Source organism: Mizuhopecten yessoensis, unplaced genomic scaffold (genome assembly GCF_002113885.1).
Source record: "Mizuhopecten yessoensis strain PY_sf001 unplaced genomic scaffold, ASM211388v2 scaffold716329, whole genome shotgun sequence".
NCBI lineage: Eukaryota > Metazoa > Mollusca > Bivalvia > Pectinida > Pectinidae > Mizuhopecten > Mizuhopecten yessoensis.
Genome location: NW_018480062.1, coordinates 574641 through 594380, shown reverse-complemented (window position 1 = coordinate 594380; position 19740 = coordinate 574641). Strand labels below are relative to the sequence as shown.

The 19740-nt window shown below is 36.5% G+C and overlaps 1 protein-coding gene across 15 annotated transcripts in view; it reads right to left on the bottom strand.

The window, feature by feature from the left end:
- Positions 1-635: 635 nt before the first annotated feature.
- Positions 636-19740, bottom strand: part of LOC110443142 (katanin p60 ATPase-containing subunit A-like 2) — a 31755-nt gene continuing 12650 nt past the window's right edge. For 13 of the 15 annotated variants that reach the window (XM_021487152.1, XM_021487162.1, XM_021487158.1 and 10 more), the window contains 12 exons: positions 19522-19638; positions 17675-17752; positions 17169-17177; positions 15853-15930; positions 13540-13638; positions 13266-13329; positions 12652-12770; positions 11869-11966; positions 10574-10681; positions 9520-9688; positions 7904-8009; positions 636-7006 (listed from right to left, as the gene is read on the bottom strand). In XM_021487152.1, coding sequence (XP_021342827.1) covers positions 6873-7006; positions 7904-8009; positions 9520-9688; positions 10574-10681; positions 11869-11966; positions 12652-12770; positions 13266-13329; positions 13540-13638; positions 15853-15930; positions 17169-17177; positions 17675-17752; positions 19522-19638 — 1179 coding nt within the window. In that variant the 3' untranslated portion in view covers positions 636-6872. The remainder of the gene's footprint in view (positions 7007-7903; positions 8010-9519; positions 9689-10573; positions 10682-11868; positions 11967-12651; positions 12771-13265; positions 13330-13539; positions 13639-15852; positions 15931-17168; positions 17178-17674; positions 17753-19521; positions 19639-19740) is intronic. The other 2 variants (XM_021487155.1, XM_021487169.1) reach the window with 1 other exon arrangement.

Below are 19740 nucleotides of genomic sequence, written 5' to 3'. Positions count from 1 at the left end.
ACGGCCCGAGATACGTCTTTCCAAAAATGCAATCTATATTGAATTATCACAAGCCGAGAACAGTGACATATTCCTAATACCTTATATATAGGTGACACACCACAAGTCATCACTCGTGGCATCAGGACTCATCAGTAAAATTTGTTGGAAAATTTGAATAATTCTGATTCATATTAGATCATCCATTTTAACAAATCCGACAGGACTTTATCCTAGCAAGATATGGGTTAAATACCATAATTATGTGTATCATGGTTTTTCAAAAAGTAATTTGAAGTTCTAAAACACCTTATTCCTGCGTCATTAAAAGTTATTCGGTGAGGTTTGTGTGAATACTCCTGTGAGCACAATATTCGAGCAAGTAATTAGCCGTTTAATTATGTCCTTCTATACAGCATGGTTTATTAAAGTCGCTTGAAGACTTCAAAGTGCGTTCATGTTTACTTCAACCGCGGAATTATAGATCCCGTGCTTCAACAAAGCTGATAGCACTTACATACAAGATGGTTGATGGGAAATGTTGGAATAGTTCAACACGTTTAGATTCCATTATCTTGAAAAATTCTCAAGGTCCTTCTTATCTCTTTACCGCTATCTACTGGTGCTTTAACAAACAACAATAGAAAAGATTGTTTCATCGATTTTATTTTTATTTTGTTTATATATTTCATTCTCCATTTTGTGCATTTGAAATTAACATAAAATATATCGGAAATATGACACGTCAAGCCCCTCCCAATTAGAGAAATTCAAAATAAAGACCATTGATCAGTGAAAAATGATCGACAGACTAGCCCTACCCCCAAAAGACAATGGTATTACTACTAGTGTCGCTTCACTGACATGGCAACCAACAGTAAAACAAGAACGCATTTGATTTTAACGACCAGAAGTAAAGTTTGATTCAGTAAACACTGTTTCTTCAGCCTTTTTTTGGTTCATCGTAAATGTGCTTTGCTGCATATAACTAAAAAGAAAATCTTTGAAAATGGAGCAAAATACAGTCTAACCAAACTCGGTGAAGGGGAATAATGGCTACAGTGACCGGAATTTGACATATTTGTGTATAATTCCTTGCAAAGTACCCACATATTCAGTATGATGACTCCACTGGTCTGCTATTATTCATGGAGCTAAATCGAAACTAGGATGTAGTTTGGACAGAACGATCGACTACACATCATGCCCAAGCTTCTATTGTCATAAAAATATGTCGTTTTTGGCAGTTACAGGTACCTTGTAGTATGTTTTAAACCTTGTCCCCAACCCTAGAACAAATTTAATACTGTACAATTATGTAGTATGTTAGCATACTTTACTGCACCGACAAAAATCTACTGTTTCGTACCATACAGTTATTTTAATCTCAGTTTCACAACCACAGTACCGCAGCACTTCCCAAACTTACACTCAACATAAAACATTTGATTTTCTTCCATCTATTTTCAGAACCACAAACATCTCCATTATAATGATAAACATGCTTGTTTATCTTACTCCCAGTTTGTAAATCAGTTAATGAAATGTAAATTGGAATGTGAGATACATCGTGTATATCAATATAACACAAAAGTTTATTGTTGTAAAATTGATCTAAAACAGAAGCTGTGGTTTGTGGTTGATGATTAATTCATTATAACCATGTGCCAAGTCCCGAAAGACGTTTGTAGGTAAATTGTGGGGGGAGAGTATATATAAAGACTAAAAGAGCAAAAAAGTGTATCCATTTAAATAAAACAGACATTCTTTAACTGTCGGCGACTATTTATTGAGAATGAGTGTGTGGTTTCGTAGTGATGTATTGGGAACATTGACGTCAAACGTCATCAGAACAGGTAACGGTACACCTCAGGACAAGTGTATAACCGTTCAGTGACACACACCACGTACATGTATGTACATATATATAGTTATATCTAACAGCTAACAGTAGTCCTATAAAGAAATACGTCTCCTGACAGAAAAAAAAGTGTAGTAACTCTTGTATATAAGCTTGTGAATAGGCAAAACTGTACTCATCTCCCTTGACAGAAAACTGTAGTTTTACCGTACGTATTTGACACACGTAGACCAAAACTTGGCTGGAGGGGATGTTTATTAAGATAACAGAAGATAGGTTCTTTGTCAGATGCTGAAGGCAACATAACTGTTGGATACATTCCCAAGAAGAATTTCATTAACTGTTTGCTTATCTTAAACACTGGGAAAGTCTTGTCAGATTGCAAGACTGTAGTGTCAGATATAAATGGTACATAGTACCGTAGTTTGTTAACTGGAAGCTAGGAAGGGTGTTTGGGTAAGGAAGAGCTTCAATCGTTTCTATAACTGCCTAAAATGTGGAGCAGTGCTTATAAAGGGAGGGAAACTAATTACAGTACTGTATGTACTTGCATACAGGTAAAACACTACTTGTATCCCAATAGAACATTGTATCAATACCACAGGAATTTGATGTTGTATCTATATATATTATAGTTTCTAAATCTATATATTTATACCATACAAGTATATACTCCCTATGCTATCCTCTGATAGTTTAGAATTATACTGTATACTGGGAAATTCTTGCCCAGTCAAACTATTGCCCTTTGCCAGAATAATCCATATTTGCCCAGATTTAATTAATCTTCGCTGTAATGATACATCCATCATTATTGCAGGGCAGAAAAGGCAGAATTACATTGTTACAAACATTTCCCAGTATACAGTATGTCCTTATACCCTATATGATTCATAGAGATTAATTGGCATACATGTACATTTTGTATATGTATTGATACAGCATAAAATCCTTGTGGTTGTATTTTCAGATAAATCAGTACTCCTGTGGTAGGATACAGGTTCTCTGTCAGGAAACTGTGCTTTCACCACAAAACAAAATGTTTAGATTAAATATGTATGTCACAAAAATGGCAGCTGTCTTTACCGATGCAGCATATGGAACATCCAATAATATTCCCCTGGTGCACTATCACAGTCAGTCTCACTGTCCAAGAAAGCAGTGGTTGATCTAAATGCCTCAAAGTACATAACTTAATCTGTTAGACAGATATTCAAACACATTAATATACAATAAACAACACAATAATATACAATAAACAATCTATAACGCAAACACAGGGTATAACAGTTACTACAAATATATAAAATAAATTACTAACATTATTTTACACATTGTCCCTAACTATCACATTATATATATAACTATCACAATATATTTGCAATATAATACTACTACAGGAAACAATGACATTCCGATCAAAATCACATTCTTGAATCTGCAGAAGTTGATACAGAAATTGAAGTTGTAGCTAATAGTTGAGATATCAACTCACACATTGAGAGGATGGTCCAGAAATGTATAAAAAATATCAGATAATTGTCAAAACAATATTTTGTTTATATATAATGACTGTGTTCCATTTTCAAGAATGTATGCTACCTTTACATTTGGCTAAAGATACACTTACCTTTTTCAGAATTCATCATTATAACTATACAGTAGGTGTATCAAAAGCAGATTACCCCGATACATAATAGTTGTGCTACAGTGAAAAAACATTTTATTGAGTTGTGTCTGAGAAAAACATTTTACCTCAAATTTCACCATGAGATAAATATAACCCAATCATTACCTGAAAACTTCATAAACATTGTATACCTATCCCATAATAAATGCATGTATCTTACTTTTATCACAAATTTAAAACGAAATTCAAATACCTCTTTAGAGGTTTTGAATGTGCAAATGCAGTGACAGAGTTTGTTCAGCATCACTGACCTGTACTAGGGTGGAACACAAACTTAATGAAAACTGTTCATACAGCAGTGTCATTTTGAGCGTTTTTAATATAAATAAAATATATATTGAACAAAAACACAGGCAAGGAAGCAAAACCTCTAGAGATTTGAAAGTAAAGGAAGATCTGAGGATGAGGAAGTTCAATGTGTGCTGGTTAACCTTAGCGGTACAGGAGATCGATCATCCTTAAATGAAAAATACAAACGTAAATGCCATGCATGGTTACTTAACCAGATTAAAAATGTCGTAGCTTTAAAGAATGAATGAACTACTTACACTCCACAAGTACCACATCAAAATTGATTGTTTTGTGTATTAAAGTATTGATGTATCGACCATGACCATACCTGGTGAACACCGTTACAAGTAAACATAGGTAAAATAGGTCAATAACTCAAAACAAAGGGATTGTTGAAAAGAAAAGATAACTCTAATTTAAGATTATTTTCCTATCTATACAAAATAATTAAAGTGAATTTACAAAATGATTGGGCTAGAGATATACAAATTTTATAGATTGAAGCACAGATCGAACACAGAGTCAACTTTACGTTAATATACAAGTTCACCTGTCCTTGTACAACTTGTTATTATACTCATCACACACCGGTAAAAGTCACCAGCCCTCCCCCAATGTTAAAGTCACTAGCACACTACACACAGATTATGTTACATCTCTGCTGAGGCAATAAGACTTATGAACATCATGTGAATACAACTCAACTGACTTATAAAATGCTGTGAGGGGGTATTCCTACGATTCATTATGAAATGAATTTTAATTAACTTAACCATATATTTGAACTTCTTACATATCACCAACCCCTGTTACTAGTATGTCAAGATGTCTATTTTACAAAGAAAAACGTCGGAGTTATTGTTCAGATCCTATATAATAATCTAATTCAGTTGCACGAGTTACTCTATAACATGAAATGTTTGTTATGTATATACATTCATGGTTTTCATTGTTGCTACGGAACCACGGAAATAAGTGCAATAAATTTGATTGATATCCTTGACTACTGTTTGTTTATATGGGGTTCTATCCATGCAAATTTGTATCACGTAATTACATCTAAATGACTTCAATCGACAACCAAAATACACTCAATATTTCATGTTATACAGTATGTAGAGAGATAAAGGACTGGTAATTATATCAGAGAAGTACCAGCAGTAGACAGCGATATAATCACAGCCAAAGATATAAACACGTGATATAACAGTGTTTTGTGAACAAAGATGATTATACTGTAATAACCATATCTATATTTAAACACTCACAAATAAACTCGTAACAGTTAAGATAATGAAGTGGACGGATATTGAAATATAATATTTCTGGACGGACTGTAAAGTGGAATTTCAGGCAGTTTCTGTACAGTTATAACAAAGTAAACAAACACAATAAATATCAATGCTACAGCAATTCTCTATAACATCCCTATCACAATGTACCTATCACAATGTACCAATAGTCAGGTATCCCATCTACAGGGAAACTGACCAAAACATGCTTACATATCATACGCTTGTATCAAATATTTGACAACGGCGAAAGTCTGGATGAATCAAGATTCAAGATAATGTCATTTCAGTGAGATTAAAAGTCTTAAACTACAAGTAGCATTGTTTCAATGAGATGTTCCTAAAGTTGAGATATTTTTTTTACTACTGACTAGTTTTGGGTTTGGGAACTATTCACCATCTATATATTAAGGTGTTACCTTATACTACTGGGTAATTTCAACTTATGATAATGATTATCGTAATTAAATCACAGCCTACAGATATATACGTTACTATTTTTACATAGTATATATACACAAATGCTAACCTCACACAGATATGGGATAAAGGGTGTAGTCATTTCTACATTATCAGCTAATGGCATACACAGTTGATATTTTTGTACAAATGAAATTGGTGGAAAAACCTGATGAAGAGTACTCTGATATACCGGTTGTTGATCATTGAGCTTAAAATAGAACAAAAGTATAACAGAGTGTGTAATATACAGGGACTGAATTTAAAAATTTCACCTAGCCAATTGCTTTACTAATAACAGATACCAGAACTACACATATATGTTGTTCTAAAAGAAAATTACATGAACCTTGATGGATTCAGACAGACAAAGCTCTGATCACGATCAGTCTTGGTCCTGATAGGTGCCCAACAGTGTAAAGGATTGGTAGTTATCACCTTAATGTTCAAGTAACTTTTTAATGAAATCCCAATTATAATGTAATTTGAATAATTTAAATTCTATGCAAAAAAATTGAAGTCGCTTAAGAAAAGTTAAGTGGTATTTTTCCATTAGTCCGTTCTATAACTACAAGTCAGTAGAGATAGGTGCCATTTACTTGTAAGTCTTAAAGGTAAGTAAGACAGGTAATCACAGACATGTCTTAGAGATACATCTTACAGGTATTCCTTAAAGATCAGTACAGTTAATTCTTTAAACTAAGGTAAGTCAAACAGGTATTCACAGACAAGTCTTTCCAATACATCTTACAGCCAGGTAAGTTGACAAGTAATAATAACAGATAAATAGCATATATAATTCTGAAAATTATGCAGGTAAGTCTTACTGTTGATCATCACAGGTAAGTATTACAGATAATTTCACAGGTAAGCTTTACTAGCAATTTACCTCTCGCACGTAAATCTCACAGGTAATCCTCACAGGTAAGTATTACAGGTAATCTTCACAGGTATTACAGATAAGCATCACTTGAGCCTTACTAGCATATTAAGCCTCACATGAAGTCTCACAGGTAATGTTCACCTATAATCACAGGTGAGACTTACAGGTAAGCCTCAAATATTATCGAAGGTGGACTCAGAAGCAGGAATCACAAGTGTCCTTGTATGGCCACCAAGAGCTCTAGACAAGTGAGTGGTCAGAAGATGTGTGCATTCTGTGAAATATTAGGTGGACGGAATGTCAAGATTTTATGCATTGAATTAGTTGTGATACAGTGCTGAAGATGGACTGTAACCAGACACGCAGATTACACATCTGCTCTCAGTAACATTATCATCTCTGCTCTATGTTCCATTTTCACACAGATTCATACTCTCTCTGCCAGGCACTGTATTTCTCCTTTAATTTGGAGGCAGAGGGTTTAGTCCGATCTATAGCCTTAAGCACATCAGAGGTTGTTATTGTGTCTAACCGGAAATGGAGCTGGTCTGCTGGAAACAGAAAAAGTTCATATGTACAAGCAGGATTCCACACATGGTAGCACAAACAGGTTACAATTGTGATGATATTTTGGTAAATATATAAAATGTTAACTTACAATTTGTAAATGAGATCTAGATTAAAAATTAGACAAGAATTACGCGTAATTATATGTGTCGCCTGTCCCGCTTTGTCAATATAATAAGCATTTGACATAGTACATAAGGAAACAGACCTAAACCCAAAATCATAACATTAATTATTTTCAAAGTCCAGAAATTTCAGGTTTTTATACGAAAAAGTGCAGAAATCCATGAAATGTTTTTAGAGTAGTAGGCTCTACTACCCATGATACATGTATGCTTGAGGTTTGGTTGGTCTAGCATCTATACTTTGTCAGAAACAGCCTAATATGCAAGAGCTAAACGCAAAACCTTAACGTTGAGGTTTTTTCTAAGTCCAGAAATTTGAGGTTTTTAGCAAAAAATATAGAAATCGTTGAAATGCTAGTAAAGAGTGTAATACATTCAGCTATACATCCCATGATACACCTATGACCCAAGTTTGGTTGCTCTAGCATTTATACTTTGTCAGAAACAGCCTAATATGTAAGAGCTAAACACAAAACCTTAACGTTGGGTTTTTTTTTAAGTCCAGAAATTTGAAATTAAATGCAAAACCTTAACACAGCCTAATATGTAAGAGCTAAACACAAAACCTTAACGTTGAGTTTTTTTCTAAGTCCAGAAATTTGAAATTAAATGCAAAACCTTAACATTGTTGACGACGCCATCGCCGTCAGAAAAGCAGCAGCCCCTATGTGTCTTTCCAACATCCGTCGTAGGCGACACAAAAATGGTTCAACTTAACAATGGTAGTCTACATTAAGTGCTATTTGAAATGCTTACCATCTTTGTCGTTTTTCTCCAAAGCATCAAAGATTTTTCTAACTGGCCTCATTGCTGCCTCTTTACACACCAACCTCAGGTCAGAGCCAGAGTAGCTCTCTGTTTTCTGAAACGACAAAAAAATATTTCAAATACTACACCTTTAACATAAAACAGCCATATGAAATATCATAAATCTGCATAAAAATCATGCTACAACGTTATCTCACATTGATTTTGAGGGAAAAGTACAACAATTACATTTTCTGTCTACAGAATGCAAAGTCCTTCAAAAGCATTATAATAACTAAGAGCCATGCAAACTTGCAAAAAACACATATTTATCTGTCATTGCATTTCGTTCTAAATTAATAAAGCCTGTGTCAAGATTTGTAAAACCTACCAATCAGACCATAGTTTGTGTTCACCAATTATGCATAGTATTTGCACGTCTGAACCTTGGTTTTTGTGTGCTAAAAATGCTTAAGAATATCTATTGTTTACAGTGAAACTTAAGGAATTTGTTGCGTAAAGATAATATCAAAACATGATTTCTAAAACAACAGAAACAAAAGCCATTCTCGAAATCTGCAGGGAAAAAATTAAATATGAACGATTAAATTAAATGTTAACCACTATAACAAGAGGCCCATGGGCCTAAACGGTCATTTGACTACAAAGACTGAGCAGGCAGAATGGTAACTTTTCAACTTTCAATGAAATATTCTAAGAATTTGTTTTCCATGATGGTAGTTTTGGTCAGCAGTGGGTAACTATATGTCAGTAAAGCTATCAGAAAGCATTTAAACCTAAATCTGAATAGATTTCTCCTTTAAAGGCCCCGTCCCGCTGTCAACAGTGGTTAAACCTGCCTCATTTATATAAGAAATGATTGTTTCTAAACGATGTTTCATACTGAAATTGTTGTAATCTACCTTTGGCATTAACAAGTAGTGTTTAAAAGCAGGATTGAAGGTACTTTCCTTTCTTGGGGCACCGCCCTCTCTATCCCTCAGGGGTCGAACCAGCCTCATTTATTCAAGAAACGATGGTCCCCCCCCCCCCCCCCCCCTACACACTTATGATATTTCAGACCATATTTGGTTGCAATATCTATTTAGGCATTAAGGAGGAATAGCCTTTTTAAGCAAAATTATAGTTAAGTTCCACTTCCGAGGCCCCGAAACATCCCCACCAATATTTAGCTCAATGGCACCAGTGGAACTGGAGAAGAAGTTTAAAAAGTGTTTTTCAAGATGGCGGCCATCTTGGATATCAGACCAACTCGAAAAATAACAACGCTTGGTCAGGATCATCTAAGGATCATTTCAGGCAAGTTTGACCTCAATCCCACTGGTGGAAGATGAGAAGTTTAAAATGTGTTTTTCAAGATGGCGGTCATGGTGGCCATCTTGAATTTTCACTGACACGAAAAATAACAACACTTGGTCAGGACCATCTCAGGATCATTTCAGGCAAGTTTCAGCTCAATCCCAATGTTAGAACTTGAGAAGAAGTTTAAAATGTTGAAAGTTTACGGACGGCGCACGGTGGACGACGACGACGACGACGACGACGACGACGACGGATGAAGTACGATGACTATAGGTCATCTGACCTAAAGTGGTGTTACTTACATTTGCCAGCATATCATAGTCGAGATGAGACAGGAGTTCTAGCCCGCCTTCCTTAGGGCACACTATGTGTGGTAGGTAATACTTAAACATGGCCTTCCGGGCCTCGAACGTAGGCAGGTCTACAATAATCCTCTTCTCAAGTCGCCGCAGCATGGCCTGGTCCAACTCCCTATAGCCACAGAAAATCATTTTTATAAAATATCACTTTCACTTTATTTCTGTAATCAACTAAGTTACACAACATTCTATCTTCTTTTCAATGTTTCAGTATTAGCTTTAATTGATTTTATGACACAATTCTGAAACCTTTTTTAATACCTATAGTTATATGATACCTGTATGTGTTTTTAATAAGTTTTTCCCTCTTTCCCTTATGGTGATTTGGAACAAATTTGCAACCTTTTGCCTATGTCCCCAATTGTGTATATGTTGGTAAAGAACACTGACTTGCAACAGGGGAATTATTTAAAGTGTTTCTCATAATTATTTATAACCAGGAAATGGATGAACGGTATCATTTCATGAAAAATTCCTTGCATTTAGGAATGAACTTTACTGGCAATATTAGTAGTACATGCTCTTCAAACAAAAGAGGTCCAAGGTGAAACTGTTGGTCACTTTGTAATGCAATTAGAGTCAAAACATGGTTAAGTCATTCACCCCTAAAGACACATTTAAACTCTTCCAATTCAAAGGTTGGAATAGTGCATTATGAAATTTCAGGGGTGAAAGAGTTAAGTGACCTGCTTTTGATGCCTGACACTTCAACTCACCATGCATGATGAACTTGTTTTATACCAAACCTGATGATCCTACGCTAAATACAGTTACACAGTTAGGCCTCCGATAGATACACCTTTCAATCATACTGCAATTTCCAGACAAAAACGAGTCATAACACCTCCAATATTACCATATTTCAAAAACAAAATTGCTGCATCAGCATCCCAGGCAAACACATGGCTTGTGCTGAGAGAAATAAATTGTTAACAACTTTAGTGGTTAAAGAGCTTGATTAAAAGATGAACCAAAATGCCCTTGAATGACTGTTTACCATGGTAAGTTGGAGGCTGCTAGTAAAAAAACAAGATCATCTGTCTTAGCCAGACCATCCATTTGCACCAGTAGTTCTGTTTTCATCCGTCTGCTACCCTCGTGTTCTCTGGAAGAAATAAATAATTGGAAGATAACTAATTGTTGAGGTTCATCACATAATAAATTGACACTCAGTTCACCATTAAGAATGATCAAGATATGGAATTTTTCCAAAAACAATTCTGGTCCGTAGATGAGAAATCTAATCTTTTAAACAATTTTCTTATTAAACTGAAATTTGACTTCTTAAAACTGTGACAATGAAAGAAAATCAACGTGCCAAACATAACAGTGTTATTTTATTGTAAGAATAACTTTCCCATACAAATAAAAATTTAATTCAAATGAAAGAGGTGTTTAATCGGACAGGTAAACGTATTTACCTGTCTGATTGAACAATCAGTCATAGAATCTACAGAGTTATCTCCCTCTTCTGTTACAATTTCAGTAAAATCAGGGCTGCTTTCGTTTGTCATAATCCAAACGGTTGAACCGGTTGGACCAAAGTTGTTCATTTATGAAATAAGGTTGGATCTAGTAATCTAATGCTGCTTTCAGCCGAGCCTTGACAAAGCCTTGCGAGGTCTGAATAAACATTTGCATGAGGAAAATGTTAGTTTTAAAATATTTTATGAAAAAAAAGTTTATGTTGTACATCTTTCTGTATTCAAATACATGCATGTCAAATCAACTGTGTGAATGATATTCCATCAAAAACGAAAATTTATATCTTTTTCAGCTCATATTGTGTATTTGAAAGGGAGGGAATCCATTATCAACAGGTCTTGGTATTATATTGACCCCATTTTGATAATATCAGTCTGTCATTTGGATTTTTGAATGTATAAATTAACATCACACCATGTGCAAGATACACAGTATGTAAATGACCATTAAGTCACAGTTATTAATGCAAGGTTAATTAACACACCTAGTGTACTGAATAAAACAAGCTGAAAATGTTGAAGTCTTAATTTCATTACTACATAACTTTGCACAGGGACCTGAGGCAGATTGACCATAATGATTAAACCACTTACATCTTGATTGCAATTTTTACTTCAAGAAGTTGTTCTTAGCAAATTCACCAACAGTAAAATGTGAAATGAAGTGAAACAATTGCTTTACATCACAGAAAGCTTACAGAGTTATCTTCCTTCTAATTTGTTATCAATATCAGTTATGGTGATTGTGTGGATTTAAAAAAATAATAATAATAATAATAATTAAAATGCAGGCAATGTTTAGACTTACCCTCCGCCACCACTAGAACCTCTCTGGCTCATTATAGCTTCTAACTCATCCAGGAATATGGTGGAGGGAGCATAGTATCTAGCCATTTCAAATAGCACCTGTATTGTAAAGAAAACATACTTGTTTAGAAAAAAGATGTTGAAAGTCAAAGTCGGCGCTAAAACTAGGTAGCTAAAGAAACAGAACAGTAGTCTACTGTTAAACTAATCATTTAACTGAAATAATTAGAAGTTCACTAAAACAAGATAAATATACTGAAAGTTAACAATAAGGACAACAATGACTGGAGAGTAAAATGAAAGTTTGTCACAAGAAGTTGTATTAACCTTACATCAACACTGACTAGCTTCTCTGAGCCACCTCTGCCCTGTTGACAATAGAACTTATATATGTTAACCTTTGCCCTGATGAAAATAGAACTAGCTATAGTACAGTATGTTTACCATATCTAAATGACTATGTTAATTAAATCCCTCAATATGTACTCATAGGGAGATTTTATCTTTAAAAGTGTAAGATAATAATATTAAAGTTAGAAGTCAGGTGGCAAGTGAACAGTGCATTTTCGTTTCATCAGGAAGTCTAGGGTTTAACTCCCCGATTTCACATTCAATGGTATGGGTCATATGGCTGACCATCCAAGTTATCTCAAGTATGGTACCCTGGTTTTGCTCTACATTAGGCCTACTTGCATTCTACCATCCAGGCCAACAACAGAGATTAATATAAGTTGATAAATTTGCAATATTATTATGTAAAATAAATAAAATTAAAGTTTCTTACCCTGACTAGTTTCTCTGAGTCACCCCTCCATTTGCTGACTATAGTAGATGCAGATATGTTGAAGAATGTTGTCTTACACTCAGTGGCTATTGCCTTTGCTAATAATGTTTTCCCTGTCCCTGGAAGTAACACATGCAATGGTTAATTACACTTTATAATTAATACCTATTGTGTGGGTTTCACAGTGAATGTACAAATATACTTGTATGCTACTGATCTGGTGAACCATTTGAGAGACACTTGTAAATCATTATCGCAAAACCTGTTTTTTCCGATTATACTGTATACATTTCTGTACTAGGAAATTTCTGCCACAGTTTCACATTTTCGCCCTCTGGATTTACTGTTTATAATTTTCTTGTGTTAATTAACCTCCTCAGACTAAACTGTTCTGTACTCAAAAAGACCAGAACTGAATTCACCTTCAGTTTACTTGAATTAAACAATTTGCATTAACCTCACGATGAACTCCTGGTCAATGACCTTTAAAATTGACCTCTACTTCATCAATTTTTTCAATTGAAATATCTATTGATAAGTCTATTTCCGTCTTATATATAATAATGGTGTACCACAATACAAAAGAGCATGGTGCCTTTTCCTTGTTTACTTACCAGGAGGGCCAAACAGTAGAAGTCCCTTCCACGGAGACAGTATTCCTTTGAATAATTGTGGGTACTGCAATGAGACAATATCAACTTAATTTTCAATAGTTAGTCAGTTCTTCGAAGAGAAAAAAAAGAGTTAAATGCTGAAGTTTAGACCTTGTAACTTGTAATGAAAATCATCCTGACAGAGTTTTTAATTCAGGTGTGTGCAAGAATGTCATTCACAACATCGTTTGTTATCAGAACTCACAGGACGGAATGGTAACGTAGTAGTACCTACCTTAATTGGATATACTACAGCTTCTTTTGATAATCGCTTAGCTTCATCTAGACCTATAATGTCATCCCATTTTACATTGGGGTCTTGTGAGTAAATATCCTGTATGAATAAAAATAAACTGAATGTATATGGAATACATATGATACATGACATATACAGTAGAATTGCAAGGTCAAGACCTGGTCAAACAGAGGCACAAGGTCACAAGGTCACACACAGAAACACAAGGTCAAGGTCAGGTCACATCAAAAAGTATCAGGTTACGGCAAAGGTCAGGTGACAAAGAGGAACAAGGTCATGGTAAGGTCACACATAAAGACGCAAAGCCTGTGTCAGATCATTGAGCCGAATGATCATTCTCAGTTCATACACCAGGTTATAGCGAATGGTTACATGCAGAGATGCAAGGTCATAATCAGGCTAAACAGAGGCACAAGGTCAAATTGGCAGGTCATACAAAGATATAGTCTTTGGTCACATACCAATATATAAATTGTCATTGTACCATTACACAGAGGCACCAGGTCATAATCATGCCACAAAGACACAAAAGTGATGACCAGAGGTCATTCTGGCAAAACATCAAAGTCATAATGCTTGCAGCAATAACTTGTCATGTTGCAATGGGCAGAATATTATAATAAACTTGTATAATATAACAAGAGGCCCAGAGGGCCTGTATCGCTCACCTGAATATAATTAAAGAAATTGGTATGAAGTAAAGATATAGCACTCCATGGTAGGTGCTGTTAGTACATATAAAATTTCAGAAAGATCCATCCAGTACTTGAGATATAGATGAACAAACTTCAAACAGAGCCCCACCCCTATGCCCCTATGGGGGTCATACCCATCAATTATACAAAATTGAGTCACCGTCACCCAAGGATGCTCCATACTAAACAAGGATAAAATCCCTTAATCCCTATGGTAGAAGAAGGATTTTAAAGGTTTTACCTCTATTTTCCCTATTGGGCCCCACCTCTCTGCCAACAGCTAGGTCAGACACACCGTTTATACAAAATTGGTTCCCCTTCACCCAAGAATGCTTCAGACCAAATCTGGAAAAAATCCTGCCATTCCTACCGAAGAAGAAGGATTTTGAAGATTTACGTCTATTTCCCCTATTGGGCCCCACCCCTCAGGTCCCAGGGGGGCCACACCCACCAATTATACAAAATTGGTTTCCCACTACCCAATGATGCTCCACACCAAATATGGACCAAATCCTTTCATTCCTACAGAAGAAGAAGGATTTTAAAGAATAATTTGCTATGTTTCCCCTATTGGGCCCCAAGGCTCGGCACCAGGGGGGCCAGACCCACCATTTAAACAAACTTTGTTCCCCTTCGTCCAAGGATGCTTCTGACCAAATATGGACCAAATCCTTTCATTCCTACAGAAGAAGAAGGATTTTAAAGAATAATTTGCTATGTTTCCCCTATTGGGCCCCGCCCCTCAGGCCCCTGGTGAGCCAGACCCATTGTTTATACAAAATTGGTTCCCAACTACCCAAGGATGCTCCACACCAAATATGGAACAAATCCTTTCATTCCTACAGGAGAAGAAAGATTTTAAAGAATTTGCTATATTTCCCCTATTGGGCCCCGCCCCTCAGCCCCCAGGGGGGCCAGACCCACCATTTATACAAACTTTGTTCCCCTGCCCTCAAGGATGCTTCTGACCAAATATGGACCAAATCCTTTCATTCCTACAGAAGAAGGATTTTAAAGAATAATTTGCTATATTTCGCCTATTGGGCCCCGCCCCTAAGCCCCCAGGGAGGCCAGAACCACCATTTATACAAACTTTGTTCCCCTTCACCCAAGAATGCTTCAGACCAAATCTGGAACAAATCCTTTCATTCCTACAGAAGAAGAATGATTTTAAAGAAAAATTTGCTTTGTTTCCCCTATTTGGCCCCACCCCCCAGGCCCCTGGAGGGCCAGACCCACCATATATACAAGGATGCTCCACACCGAATATGGAACAAATCCTTTCATTCCTACAGAAGAAGAAGGATTTTAAAGAAAAATTTGCTTTATTTCCCCTATTTGGCCCCACCCCTCAGGCCCCTGGAGGGCCAGACCCACCATTTATACAAGGATGCTCCACACCAAATTTTGTTAAAATCCGCTCAGTGGTTCATGACTAGTAGTGTAAAGTTGACGGATGACGGACGCGGATGACGGACGCTGCGATATGGCATAAGCTCACCTTGGTCCTTCAGACCAGGTGAGCTAAAAATCATATAGGTACATGTTTGTTACAAGTATGAATTCGTTAATGAAATTTACAACCTGAAACACTTACCCTACTTATAACCTGGGCCAGTTCCCTCCATTCCGTGTTGTAACCTACATACCCTGCTAGAGGCTTCAATAGTCGGTCCTGTTATAGGCAAGATAAAATCAATCCAAATCATAAACAACATTTATCGGCAATCACTACATGTATATACATATATATGATTGGTTGCCTGCTAGCTGATACATAAGGTATGGTGTGTGGAATACATTAATGAGCTTACATAGCAACAACAGTAGTTGAAAAAAAAGAGGAGAGGGAGAAATGTTTTTAAGGCATCATTTAAGAAGCGATTGATTTTGAAAATCCCGAAGGCAACATCATCACATGACCTGATTTTCAATTAGCAGAATACAGAACACATATCTGAGGTATTATAGTAGATATAGATGCTCAATGTGTTACTGAAGCAATTAAATTTAAAGTGGTGAGCGGCTGTAATGTCACATTGACATAATTCTAGTTTAACTTTCTATTTATTTGAAGGCTTAAGGTGTACTATTTTATTTTTATTTATTTTTTATTCATATCAATATATAATTATTAATATATGTAGCGACTATATTTACCGTCATTGAATATACAAAATTTCACAAATGTTCTTGGAATATATTTGAATTATATTTCTCAATGTGACTTTAACAACATAAGAGTTATTTCCCTTACACCGAATTGGATACTATTTTTGACACGGCGCCGCTGTTGTGTCATGTTCTTAAATTGTTGCACTTTCATAAATCAATACACAAGAAATAGCATGCTGTGTAACAGAAATTTTTGATAAACGTACACAGTTCACATATCGTCTCGTCTCAGAGGCATTACCGTTATCATCCTAAGCACGATATGTCATATTACGTTCCCGTTTCAAACATCAAAATAGAGGTTATACTTCATCACTCATACGGTTTATAGGTATATACATTTACTTCTTCCTTCTACAGAAAGCGTCAATGTTTGAAAGTCTTCACATGTGCTTTCTCGTATCATATGTGTTTCACACGCGTAACACTCCTCAGACTGCAATCCGAGTTGCTAAAACACTCAAACCTAGTGCACGAATTTCACCACCACAACACTCGTAGAATGCACCAGAGATGAACATTTTGTTTTCAGCAATTATTTAAAGTATGGATTATTATTTCGTTCTCTGGACAGAATTAATAAGCCGCCCAGCTCTCGCAAGGAGCGGCTTAAAAAAGAATGTATACAAAGATTCCATAATTCTGATTTTCCCTAGTCCTCAACACTATAACGCAGCTCTAGCTCAGTAATGCGCACACTCTACAGATGGCGGTGTCATCGCCAGCCTCACAACTTACCTTATGTGACTGTCAAACCAGAAAAAAACTCAGCTTAATAATAGTTACGTATATCCTATAAACAGAAATCTAGAAAGTTTGAAATCAAACAAGAATGTTGAATTTAAAAAAGTGAAAAGGTCTATATTCAGTAAATGAAACTTTCCTAAATCTAGTTTATATTTGACAGATAAAGTTTCTAATATTTCACCTGACCCGAGATAAACAAATTGTGTCGTAAATTTACATAGCAATGTGTGTCAACATACAGTATCAACATCTACTGGCAGTTTTTAAGTCCCCTCCTTGGCAGACATGCCAAATGAAAATTTGGTCAGCTCACTGCAGTTCAATAACATTTGACATTAATGGTGACTTACGTTTTGGTCACCTCCCGCCTTATTGTTGACACTATTGGTGTGACTTATGTTCTGGTCACCTCCCGCCTTATTGTTGACACTATTGGTGTGACTTACGTTTTGGTCAGTGCCCTCCTTATTGTTGTTGACATTATTGGTGTGACTTACGTTTTGGTCAGTGCCCTCCTCAGCAGACAGCCTGGTAGCATCATTGATCATTGCCCTGATGTCTATAATTTGGCCCGGCTGTAATATCAACGGAATAATTTAGTAGACACATGTCAGGCTTTTGGCATCAAGCGAAAGATGTTTCCAAATACACACGTTTCTGAATTCAATGGATGTTGCTGGGATTCACAATAAAGGCAGGCAACTGTTTACTTCTAAAAAATACATATATATAGCTCATGGTTTATATGAAGTATATTTACTCAAATTATGTTTCAAAATTTCAGAGGTTGGGATAAACAAACAGCGAATGTTAAACATATAACATCTGTTGGTGAGTAAAACGTTCTACTTTCAATGGCAGAGAGGTATTCTGCTTTGAGTGGGAAAACAAGAATTTTATTCTGCTTCCAACAGATGAGACAGATTCTATTTTTAGTACATGTGGGAGGGACAGTTTGCATCCAGCAAGTGAAAGGAGGACATTCTGACCTGCAGTGGGAGAGAAAGGAGGACATTCTGACCTGCAGTGGGACAGAAAGGAGGACATTCTGACCTGCAGTGGGACAGAAAGGAGGACATTCTGACCTGCAGTGGGAGAGAAAGGGGGACATTGTGACCTGCAGTGGGAGAGAAAGGAGGACTTTCTGACCTGCAGTGGGAGAGAAAGGAGGACATTCTGACCTGCAGTGGGAGAGAAAGGAGGACATTCTAACCTGCAGTGGGAGAGAAAGGGGGACATTGTGACCTGCAGTGGGGGAGAAAGGAGGACATTCTGACCTGCAGTGGGAGAGAAAGGGGGACATTGTGACCTGCAGTGGGAGAGAAAGGAGGACATTCTGACCTGCAGTGGGAGAGAAAGGGGCATTTCACTTTATTTCATGGTCATTGATATGCATTCTGGGTCAAGGAAATTAGTGACATTTTGCCTCCAGTCGGTGAAAGAGGAAAAACTTGCCCCAAGTAGGTAAGTGAAAAACATTCTACTTGCAGAGGGTAAATGGAACATTCTGTATGCAATGAAAGTGGGACATTTTGCCTCCATAATGACCGAGAGGCAGGCATTTTGCTTACATTGGGTAGGACAGCTAACTCACTGCCTAATATTAACAAGAGGCCCATGGGCCTAAACGGTCACCTGAGTCTACAGTATTTATTTTTGTTGTTGAAATATGTACCAATTTGAGTAAAAAATAGTATAATGTTAACTTAACTTTGTCAGGACCATGAGCTGATCATTCCTAGACCAATTTTAAGTGAGATCGGCCTATTAGAACTTAGTAGCAAAATAGCGGCCATGGCAGCCAAATTGTATTTCTGATTGACCCGAAAAATAACAACACTTTGTCAGGACCATGATTCGATCATTCCTACAAAGTTTCAGTTCAATCGGCCAAGTAGATCTTTACTTTAAGTTTGAAATAGTTTTTCAAAATGGCAGCCGTGGTGGCCATATTGGATTTCTGATCGACCCGAAAAATAACAACACTTTGTCAGGACCATGAGGCGATCATTCCTACCAACTTTCAGTTCAATCGGTCCAGCAGAACTTGACTTTAAGTTTGAAATAGGTTTTCAAAATGGCGGCCGTGGCGGCCATATTGGATTTCTGATCGACCCGAAAAATAACAACACTTTGTCAGGACCATGAGGCGATCATTCCTACCAACTTTCAGTTCAATCGGCCCAGCAGAACTTGACTTTAAGTTTGAAATGTAAAATGTTAACGGACGACGGACGACGGACGACGGACGACGACGGACGAAAACGGATAGCAATAGGTCACTTGAGCTAAAGCTCAGGTGACCTAAAAACTTGTGTATAAGAATTTTGTAAGGAGAACTTACTGCTCGCACTTTTTTGGAAGGTTCTTCGACAATCCTGTTGTCGGGGTTACTGTTGGAGCCCTGGACAGTAAGGCCCTGTAAAGCTAGGCCCATGTCTCCATTCGCCATTCCATTAACCTGGGAACAAAACAGTTCATTATCAGGTTATCTGTAAAAATCTGACATAAAACTTTGAGGTATTTTATAATCTATAGCAAATTATCAACCTTATAATGATAT